At 31.8% G+C, this 12,279-nt stretch overlaps 1 protein-coding gene across 1 annotated transcript in view; it reads left to right on the top strand.

Annotated features, from left to right (window-relative positions):
* Positions 1–6,715: 6,715 nt before the first annotated feature.
* Positions 6,716–12,279, top strand: part of LOC134705781 (uncharacterized) — a 44,687-nt gene continuing 39,123 nt past the window's right edge. Inside the window, exon 1 of the mRNA XM_063564499.1 lies at positions 6,716–7,029. Coding sequence (XP_063420569.1) covers positions 6,987–7,029 — 43 coding nt within the window. The 5' untranslated portion in view covers positions 6,716–6,986. The remainder of the gene's footprint in view (positions 7,030–12,279) is intronic.

Here is a 12,279-nt window from a genome sequence, read left to right on the forward strand (position 1 = left end):
TATATTTAATTTTTTTTTTTGGGGGGGGGGACGTTATACCCCTTGGAATGCAAATTATATAGAAAACTGCCTTGTAAACAATATCACAAGTTTCATCTTATATTTAAAAAAAACATACCTCAAATTTAATTCCAGTTTTATAAGTAGATAAACAAATAGTATAAGTATAGAAAAAGCATCTACCTCTTTATAATTAAAAAAACACAAAACAAAACATAACAAACACATATACTTACTGTTATATATATATATCTAAAGAAAACATCTGCATGGGATACTTTCTGTAATTTATTCTTACATACTTTTGATTTTTTAACCCTGTCTGCGCTCATTGCCTATGTAAAATTTAAAATTGTTTATAATCCAGGTACTTTTGATAACTATTACGGGGCGCCGAATGGGACTCTTGTGGTTTTGTACAAAATTCAATTCTGTCATAACAAAATCATTTTTGTCTTACAAAACTATGTGCTACAGACTTGTTTTGTGAGAACTTCAATTTTGTGATGACAAAATTCATTTGTGTAGACAAAATTCATTTTTGTCATGACAAAATTCATTTTTGTAGACAAAATTCATATTTGTCATGACAAAAGTCAATTTTGTCTTAAAGGTATGCAAATATAAACATATTTGCATACAAAATTGACTTTTGTTACCTGATATGGAAATTAAATCACAAAAGTCAATTGTGTACGGTAAGATTCAATTTTGTGAAACAAAATTAACTTTTGTGAGACAAAATTGACTTTTGTGAGACAAAATTGACTTTTGTGAGACAAAATTGACTTTTGTGAGACAAAATTCAATTTTGTCATTTTTGTTGAGACAAAAGTCAATTTTGTCATTTTTGTTGAGACAAAAGTCAATTTTGTCATTTTTGTTGAGACAAAAGTCAATTTTGTTAATTTTGTTGAGACAAAAGTCAATTTTGTTAATTTTGTTGAGACAAAAGTCAATTTTGTCAATTTTGTTGAGACAAAAGTCAATTTTGTGACGACAAAATTCATTTTTGTGATAACAAAATTCAATTTTGTAACAACAGAATTGACTTTTATGAGACAAAATTGACTTTCGTGAGACAAAATTGACTTTCGTGAGACAAAAATCAATTTTGTTGAGACAAAATTCAATTTTGTTAATTTTGTTGAGACAAAATTCAATTTTGTTAATTTTGTTGAGACAAAATTCAATTTTGTCAATTTTGATGAGACAAAATTCAATTTTGTTGAGACAAAATTCAATTCTGTTAATTTTGTTGAGACAAAATTCAATTTTGTCAATTTTGTTGAGACAAAAGTCAATTTTGTCAATTTTGTGTAACAAAAGTAATTTTTGTGTAACAAAAGTTAATTTTGTGTAACAAAAGTCAATTTTGTGTAACAAAAGTCAATTTTGTGTAACAAAAGTCAATTTTGTGTAACAAAAGTCAATTTTGTGTAACAAAAGTCGATTTTGTATGCAAATTAGTTCACAGAAACCAAACTAAACTAATTTAAATACAAAATTGACTTTTGTCGCTCAATTTTCAAATTAGGTAACAAAAGTCAAGTCTGTGTAACAAAAATGAATTTTGTCATGACAAAAGTGACTTTTGTCCGCTGATAGATAATTTTGTATGACAAAATTTCAAATTTGTAGTATGATACAAATTTTGTTAAACTGAACTCATTTTTGTTGAACAAAAGTCACTTTTGTCCGTACAAAATTGAATTTTGAGTACAAAACCACAAGAGTCCCATTCGGCGCCCCGTAACTATTGTATGCACATTGAACGACAAATTTATGTGACGTATATAATTTTTCTGACGTCAGACACTCAAATCAATCCATGTGTTCGTAGATAGTAGATGTTGTTGTGTCCTGTTAAATTGTTATACGATGATGACTGATGTTCCCATATTTTGACTATTTTATTGATTGTGACTGTTTATTTAACGCATCATGTAAATGTAACGGAGTTTGATGAGACTGTTATTAAAGTGAGAGGGTTAGCGCTATAGAACCAGGTTTAATCCACCATTTTCTACATTTGAAAATGCCTGTACCAAGTCAGGAATATGACAGTTCTTGTCCATTCGTTTTTGATGCGTTTTGATTTTTGATTTTGCCATGTGATTATGGACTTTCCAATTGATTTTCCTCTGAGTTCAGTATTTTTGTGATTTTACTTTTTACAGAGAAATATATTGTCTTTTTATCTTGGTGTATTGCTCTTACACTATCAAGTGGTTTGCCATGTGTTGTTATGGAGAGTAGTCATAAAGTGTTATTCGTGACAGTAAATTGTCAAGCAGACAATGTGAATTTTACAATGAAAACACTTGTACACTGTGTTTAAATTCAAGACATGTTTCGATATTATGTGCTTATTGAGAAATGTGTTTAGAAATTAAATACAATCCTAAACACATTTAGAACTAAACATAATACACGTGTTAAATTTCTAAGCACTACAACAACTGACCAACAGGCTCCTGACTTTGTACAGGCACATACACACAGAATATGGCGAGGTAAAACATGTTAGCAGGATCCACCCTCCACACCCGAAGCCGTGAACAGTGGTTTAACAGTACAAAATAAGGAAGAACTATAAAAATCAGATGAAAAAGGCTTTACTGATCACAAGGATACAAATAGAAATAGAGTGGGGCGCTCATAGTCGCCGGGGACACAATTTCGCTGTTTAATGATTTTGAGGTGTAAAAACTTCAAAGGATGGTTGAAATGGAAGACACATACCGGTAAATGATATTATATAACAAATATGATTATGTTTTAAAACTGAGACAAAATTGCGGCACCTACTGAAAAGTACAGAAAAACGGACAACAGTTTTCGGTCAATTTCCTGAAGAAAAAACACGAATTCAAAGAAGTATTTCTAAGTAATTCTTTGACGATCTTTGACTGAATGACCTAAATTTCAGTTCTTTTAAACACCTTTGAAATATCTGCCATCAATCTGTATTGAAATTGATTTGATCAATGTTGGTTAAAGCTGTGGTTATTTGGTTTTAAATATATGTGTAAAAACGGCGAATATGTGTCCCTCATTGACAAAAAATCAGGAAATTTCGAAAACCCTTTAAACTAACTTTTCAGATGATCATATTCAAACAAACATGTTTTCAAGCTTAAGAAGAATTTTGCATTTGAAGTTATCTTTATATAGAAATATCTGTATACTTCAAAAACATTTAGACCTGAACATAAACTGTAGAAAACATGAAAAGATGTGGCGAAAATGAGCACCCCACTCTACATCTAACAAAAACACAGAACACAGAGTTGACGGGGCCGGTTACTTTTACATCACACGACCAAAAAGACACTTAGCACAGTTCTGAGAGTTCAAAGCCCGAAAAACAAATACTATAAAAATCATCGATTATTGATTCATTATACATCAAACATTCAATGGATTTAGTGTAAAGACGTCATAACAGTCGGAGAAAAACATGACCTTGTGTAATTCCACGATACAGGTGTAGACAGATTAAAATATTCTTTCATCCACATAAACAGAAATTTTGGAAAAGTGTGATTTGACTCTTGATATGAAATAGCATAGCCAAGTATTTGGTTTGTTTAACACAGTTAATCAGAAGCTCGGTTCTAGATAGGTTACCGCAGCTGTATATGGCAGAACCGTTCGGGTTATCAATGCTTCCGTTCTATATTTGGGCGTTTTAATTTTTTTTTTAACTCGAGCGTCACTGGTGAGACTTTTGTAGATAATGTACATGTTTAATCCTGGTATCTTTAATGATTTTATTATTCAATGAATACATTACACGGCCGACACTCGGCTAACCGAGAGATGGGTCGGTTAATCTATATTGAGTATGCGGCTATATCGGCGGTGGGTCTGTTAATCGGGTTGGCTAAAGTCTGTTAAGAGTAAAACTCACAATTTAATGTTAAACTCTGTTAAATATACAGATTTTTTGGCATGTTATGAGAATCACATCAAAAAAAGAAAAGTGTCTGACAAATTTTGCACCATTAAAAAAAATGCATAGCCTGCGCAATTTTAAGTAAAACGAAAAGGCGTCGCGCAAGTATGTGGTTTTTATGCTTGTACGCATAGCAATATTTTAGATAAAAGGCCAAAAACCATTTTTAGATATGATTTAAAGGACACAAAGTAGTACTTTGGTTCTAAAAAATCAATTGCCGTTGATAAATATTTCATAATTGTTATATAAGTTGAGTTATACCACATTTTAATGAATATTAGTGGAATACAGTCTGTTAATGGGTTGGACAATTTAAATCGTGTCAGTTAAGAGTTATTTAGCCACGACAATAATCTTACTACCTTGAGTTTATATTTTCACATTGAAAAAAATAAGATGTACTTGTGACGAAAAAATTAAAATACGGTGCAACAGTATCCTTATAGAAAGAGCACTTTTATTTTAATTTTTTTTCTCTGCATTTCATCAAAAGGGTGTGTCACTTCAAAATAGCGTTATATGGAATGATTGGCCGCTCAAATTTGCATGAATTTATTATTTACGCCAAGTTATCAATCAGCCATATTTTTTTGTCTGTTCAAAATCTGTAACATCTATGAATCTGTCTTGTGTTGCAATGCAGCTGGTTAAATTTCATGCGTTTTCTTTGAAATACTAAGGCCTTTCTACCTCAGGAATATATTACCTTATGCCGGCGTCTCACATTGGCAGATAGACCGGCGTGCAACAAACATACAGAGAAAACCGACAAAGTCGGTATACGTTAGTTGCAGCAGTCGTTAAAAGCGCGTTGCATAAGTATGAAGTACGTCGAAATAAAAGGTAAAATTGAGAAAGGAAATGTAGAATGTGTCAAAGCGACATCAACCCGATCATAGAACAGGCAACAGACAAAGGCCCCCAATGGGTCTTCAATGTTGAGAGAAACTCCCACACCCGTAGGAGTCCTTCACCTGACCCCTTAAAAGTAGGTTCATAATACTAGTACAGTGATAATGGACGTCATAATAAACTCCGATTTATACACAAGAAACTAAAATTAAAAATCATATAAGACTAACAACGGCCAGAGGCTCCTGACTTGGGACAGGCGCAAAATTGCGGAGGGGATAAACATGTTTATGAGATATCAACCCTCCCCTATACCTCTAGCCACCAAAGGAAAGTAAATACGCTTGATGAACGCTACAACCCGAGGAAATTTTTATGCAGCATAAAAAGCATACAACATACGCCAACATAAGTTTCTTGAACGCCGGATAAACGCTTAGCCGTAGTTACGCTTCTAGTAGCCCAATACAAGCTTAAAGCTCGTTTTTCACACGTTAAAAACATAATTGACAGGTTAAATGCATCAAAAATTAATAGCGCATTGACAGCTTAAATGAATTTAAACACGCCGGAGCCATACGCTGAAGTGTGACGCCAGGTTGAACATCAGATGAATTAGCTTTTGATTTCTTCCATCTATATTTTCTATTACTGTAATTTCTATGTTTTCTCTTCATACTAAAAATTAGAAAAAAACAACAATTTTACTTACTGATGTTTTGTTACATTACGAAGTTTATCTCTGATTTATATACTTATTTACTATGTAAATGACAAATGGTGCAATTCATATCAATGAAACAGAATCCACAAGATATATGCGACCATTCTTTGATGAAATTAATATTACTTTGATATTACACTTTTTGAAACCATTTCTATTAATTTTCAGATTCCATTGTCTAACTTATGTTTCATTGTTCATTTGTTGTTTCCATATATTCTAGCCATGCACTAATCTTGAGCCTATCCCTTTATTCAGATAACACCCCATATAGCAATTATATTATACTTGTAATATCATTCATGACTCTTAACAGACCAATTAACAGACCGAGTTTTATACATCCGACCCATTAACAGACCCTATTTTTATCAAAACATGATTTATGTCACCAAACTACAGTTTTTCGAGTAGATTTTTCACATATTGATGTTAATATGGTAAACAAACACAATGCCCGTCTTTTTTCGATGTTTAAAAGATTGCATACAAGTAAACTCAACCAATTTGTCATTTTTGTGTACGTTTTGTGTGTGTAAAATGTGTATAAATTTACTGATGAGTAACTCGCCTTTTCAATTTATAAATCGTTTATTGAAGCTAGAAAAAAAAGGATTACACCACTGGATTCAGTACTCCAAATTATTTTGTCAGACATAAATAGTTTTTATGATATGAGTATAAATAAAAAGTTATACAATGAAACATACTGACCTTGCACTGATTTTCACGATAACACCTGATTAACAGACTTTAGCCAACCCGATTAACAGACCCACCGCCGATATAGCCGCATACACATTAAGATTAACTGACCCATCTCTCGGTTAGCCGAGTGTCGGCCGTGCATTAGTCATAATTAAAGTAAATGTATAACCTGACTACCATGAAGTTTTTAATTGCGGTATTAAGTATGCTGAGAGATATATATGGGTTAAATGTAGAAATTCTATATTACCATTTATTGGCATAATTATTTTTCAAATATTAGCAGATATAAAAGGACTCGATTTAACCTTAACTTCATTTGATAATCATTTAACTTCATTGATATTCTTTGTTAATAGAATAATTTATAAGTTAGACATTTAAAGTTTACTATCGGTTATTTACAAGTTTATTTATTTGACTGTAAATCATAACTCAGTATTTTAGTCGACTCGAAATTGGAAAACTATAAGCATTTACAGCTGATGATAGTTAGTTCAAAGAAAATTGTTGATGTATTGGAAATGATAACGGTATGTACAACGACTAAGATCAACACTCGGCTAATAACTTACATGTTATCAAATACATCCTTACACGTTTAGTTAATAATGACAGTAATTAATCATCATAGTTTTTAAATCGATATTTGAGTTTCTAAAACATTTCAAAATTTGAAAAAAAATGTACTGGATGTAGGACAAGCTGCTGGATCATAATGGTAACGAAAATAAAGAAATGTTGACAGTGTTTTGGATTCTTCAAAGTTTATTGTTTATAGGTAAGTACAAGCTAATTGATTTCAGTATTGACTTTTGATGTGCTAGAATTTAGACATGCATAATGGTATGAATTGTTGTACAATTGGTGCTATATGATATCACGGAATTAGTATCGAACATTTAAACAATTATTGTCAATGAGTTTGATATCAAAGGCATGAATTAAGTTTTTATTGATTTTTGTAATTAAACTTTAACATTTTAAACTTACAAAATCTACTGATTTTTATAGCATAAATTAGCAATTTAAATATAATGATTAATGACTCTTCTTAAACTATTATTTTTCCATGGGAAAATTCACGTATTCACAGCCGGAATTCTGCATAGTTTACTAGTATTTGTTTTCTGGACAATCTGTTTAAAGTATAGCCTTCGGAGGAACAATGATTATATATATGTAGCAGTTTCAGTTAAGAATCCTGTTTAAAAAAAAACCAAGAATACCACGTGCACACACAAAGGATATAATATAAGCTCCAATTTTTTTTTTCTATATGAATGTACCTTTTTAGTAATTTCCAAATTCATATCTAATCTACTATGCATTATGTACCTTCCATGTATGTAACTTATAAAATTGTGACTGATATTACATCTGTTGTTAAAGACGACATCTAAGTGAAGACGACAGACTATTTTATTTGAAGTAATGGGTGACATTTTCCTTAAATCTTTCTCTGTACTTCCTCTGGGAATCTAAATAGTGACTTTTGTTCAATTCTAACAGTTGTCTAATAAAGTTTATAAGTTAATCGTTTTCTGTCTGCTTTATTAATGATTTGCATAACGAGATTCTCGAGGAGACACGAACACTTAACGAGATTACCAGGAACATATATAGATATGCTTAAGGTAAACGAATTATTGCTATTGATCTCGTCAAAATCAAGACATACGAGAACAATATCTTCATATATCTGATCACTCACAAAATAAACACGACCAGAACAAATGAATGAGACAAGTCGATCATAGCTGTCTTACCATTTGAACAACGATATCGTCTTTTTGACAAAAACAGATGAGATATAATGACGAGAAGTCATATATGTAAAAGACCAGAGAGACATTCAAACTCATATATCGAAATTAAACAGACAAACCATGACTAAATATAAGAATGAGACCAATAGACAAACAAAATTACACAAACCACAACATAGAACACTAAAGACTGAGTAACACGACCCCCCCCCCCCCCAACAACTTAAGGTGATTTCAGGTGCTCCAGGAGTATTTGCTTTTTATGTCGTTCAGTTGCTTTAAATCCCATTTACGTGTAACACAGGAACTATGTCTTATTCTTTAATTTAGAAATAAAAAGATTAATCATCGCGGCAATTATCACTTAAATAATAGAACCATTTAAAGTCACTTTTTTTTAAAACTCTTTTGTATACATCCCAACGAAGAATGCAAGAGTCGACAACCATATTTAAATCTACTGACGGACTATAAGACGACAGACACCAAATTTCTAGGTTCCTGAATATTTTAACGACCTATATTCTGTCAAGGAACAATAACATGTATATTGATCGTTTTAAGATTGACATCATTAATCAAGTTTATACACACTTAACATCATTAATATCGAAAATTCCCATGTTCCCTTGTGAGAGAGAACATAGATGTGGGGCAATCTATTTTTGTAGTTATCGTCTTTAATAACTGACATGTTCTGATCCCATTAGAAGTTGGTATGTTAGTCATCATTTAATCTTCGTCTTTGAATAAAAACAGACTGGAACAATTCAGAGCCTTTCTATTGTTACAATTTCGGACGACCGAAAGAAAAGCTTGAGAGGCAGTTTTAATTAGTTGTCAAATGGCAAAAATTAACACATAGGGTTCACAACGGGTAGACAATTATATACCAATTTGAAAGGTACAACTTTTACCGTAACTTTGCTCTAACATTATAATGACTGAGATCAAAGAAGTTAGGAAAATAAAATATTTTTTCAATTTGCCAAATACCAATGATTCGAAATTAACATAAATAGCTAACTGCCTCAAATCAGAATGTTTCATTTGTGATGTCATACCATAGTAAATAAAAGGAACAATTTAAATTTCGTACTTCGACGTCAGACAAGTGGCACAGAAGCTGTTCACCTTTTGAGCTTTTTCGACTGCAATGCTTAATGTATATTTTCTAGATTCTTTGTGTTCTTTTGTGCTAAATCATGGCACGGTAAACTTTCAATCAGATCAAAAGCACATGTCAATACAAATTAAATATGAATAAATTCCTCTTAAAGTAAAAATAGTACGGTGTTTTGTTTTATATCTAGATTTAAACTTTCTTGTCAATGGGCTACCTTGCAATGCAGTACATTAAATTCATCTACTCATAATTTATATTTTTATGACAGAATTATTCAAAAGAAAACCAGTAATTTATTTAAGGTGTAATTATTACGCTATTGAATATGAATACAATTTAATAAATCATATCTAATTTTACATCGTATTTTTAACATGTGTTAAGTTATTTCAATAAAATATTTAAAGAAATGATTTTACTACCAAAAGTAGTCCACATAGTTTTTCGGGTTATAAGGTTTTCTTCTGAAAATGTATGATTTTTCACCGACTTTCGCTTGTATGCCTTATTAAGATTACCTTAGCCGTATTTGGCACAACTTTTTGGAATTTTGGTTGCTCAATGCCCCTCAACTTTGTACTTGTTTGGCGTTATACCTATTTTCATCCGAGCGTCACTGATGAGTATTATGAAGACGAAACGCGCTTTTCTATAAAATCATAACAGCCAAGTTATATAAAACTTATATCCATAGGCTAGATAGGTTAATACTATTTCGAAAACAAGTACAAATTGTTTTATCATATTTTACTATAGTCTAAAATAAGGACGACATATTGACAAAACGTTAAAAATATGCGTGGCAGACGTAACAGACTATACGCATAATAACTTTAGCAGGGGTGTTTATGTTCTTCGAGGCAGTGTTTAACCACGAAAATTCGACTGAATTATATGCTTTATATATAAAACATTACAAGACTACCGAATATATGTTCCTGTAACGACCAAGGCTATTTTTTGGCAAAAAGAAATAGTGTTCATTATGGTCAGATTTTGGAAAATATTAAGTTATCAAAAATCATAGGTTTTGTAAATAGGATAACAAATAATCTTTTTCAAACGTCTGGTACCTTAGATAAATATTTTACGTCTCTTGTGTGGTCACGTTATTTGCCAAAACGATTTTTTTTTACTCGCGCAAACCTAATACAACTAAACTAAATGGACAGCCGTGCGTTCTCTCGGTTCATAAAACGGAATTAATGAAATTGTATCTCCAATTATGTATTGGTAAACCGGGCGCACAGTGACATGAAGTTACCAAACTAATTTTCGTTTCTCTAATTCCATTAAGTTATAATCAGTTGGAGTCGATGTCATGAAGCTACATGTACCATATACAAAGCAGTTTGTTAACCTCACTATTGAACGATAGCAGGTTGGGCACGAATGTCTATCCCGTCCTCGTTTCGTTACTTTGGTTTCCCATAAGCAAATAACAAAAGGCAATAATGAAGTGACTAAAAGCAATAGTTTGGCATGACCAAACAACAACATGTTAGTTCCAAGGAACCAACATGTATATCATATTGACCAACAACACTTAAGAACATTTTAAAGATGTTGTCTAGTACTAGAAAAATTCAGTTCACTTCAAATATAACAAATAAATTCAAATTGTGAATTTGACTAATTCGACCTGTTGATACTGTTTATAATGCTTTTTTGTTATTTTTTATTTATATGGATCTTGTCTGTACACCAGCTTTGATTATTCGTAATATCTTCAATTTTTCACTTATTCTTACAACATTTGCATAAAGTTCAAGATTATAAAAAAAACGTTTTTTTTCTAAAGTGAACATTGATTGGTTTTTAAAAATATTTCTCAGTGATGTCCTGTGTTTGAATTTGTTTGTTAGCTTTTTGGTCATGAATGTTTGACTCTAATATTTAATTAACAGTGCATTTGTATTCAGATATCGCAGATCAAATTTATTCGTTCATTGTGTAATCATACGTTTTTTGATTGAGTTAAGTCTGCCAATTGATATTTTATCGTATGTTTTTCTATGTTGTGATGTTATGCTATTGTTTCAGAAAAAGGGAGAACGTTTGGATCCATTAAAACGTTTAATCCCGCTGCAAATGTTTGCACCTGTCCTAAGTCAGGAATCGGATGTACAGTAGTTGTCGTTTGTTTATGTAATATATACGTGTTTCTCGTTTCTCGTTTTGTTTATATAGATTAGACCGTTGGTGTTCCCGTTTGAATGGTTTTACACTAGTAATTTTGGGGCCCTTTATAGCTTGTTGTTTGGTGTGAGCCAAGGCTCCGTGTTGAAGGCCGTACTTTAACCTATAATGGTTTACTTTTTAAATTGTTATTTGGATGGAGAGTTGTCCCATTGGCACTCCCACCACATCTTCCTATATCTAAAAGTAGTTCACTTCTTTCAGCATTTGTAGTTCTGAACGAATTTAACGGTTAACAATTTGAATTTGGAAATACATATGATAATAAAATTTTCATGAGCGCTACTTTCCAGGGGATTAGTAGTAAAGGAACATTATAGTATAATGATTGTTGATCAAATACAATAATGATGCTCAATTCGACGCATTTCTGCATATTTTTATTTTGTACTAATGCATTTTCAAAACGTTTAAAGGAAGACCAGTTAAACAAATATGACAAAATTATGTTTTAAGTCCATGTACATAGAGAGAAGAACACTTGGTGCTTTGCTGAATATTTAATACAAGATATGCCAAAAGAGAAGAAAATAGAAGCTTATGGTGATTATGTTTTAGCCACATATGTCGATGACACAGTGCTTTGTTCCCACCAATCAATGGATGGATCTCTATCTACTACAAGACGTACCGCAGTAATGGAGCAGAAACATTCCACAGGAATTATTATGAACTCTTTTATGCATTTCATCCTTCAATGTTTGTGTTTTTGGACAATAAAGTGAAGTTATAAGCCACTACATATATTAAATTGGGAAGAACCTATGCATCAGTAGTAGGAAGAAAGTATGTTTCATAAAAGGAAACATTTGCCGAGTAAACGGTCGGTTCCAAGTCCGAAAAAAGGAGTAGGGAAGTCATTTTGCTTCTAATTGGCACAATCGTATGTTTTATGTTTGGCGCAAATGATACCATGTAATTTTAAAACAGGTGGCGC

Source organism: Mytilus trossulus, chromosome 2 (assembly GCF_036588685.1).
Source record: "Mytilus trossulus isolate FHL-02 chromosome 2, PNRI_Mtr1.1.1.hap1, whole genome shotgun sequence".
NCBI classification, from domain to species: domain Eukaryota; kingdom Metazoa; phylum Mollusca; class Bivalvia; order Mytilida; family Mytilidae; genus Mytilus; species Mytilus trossulus.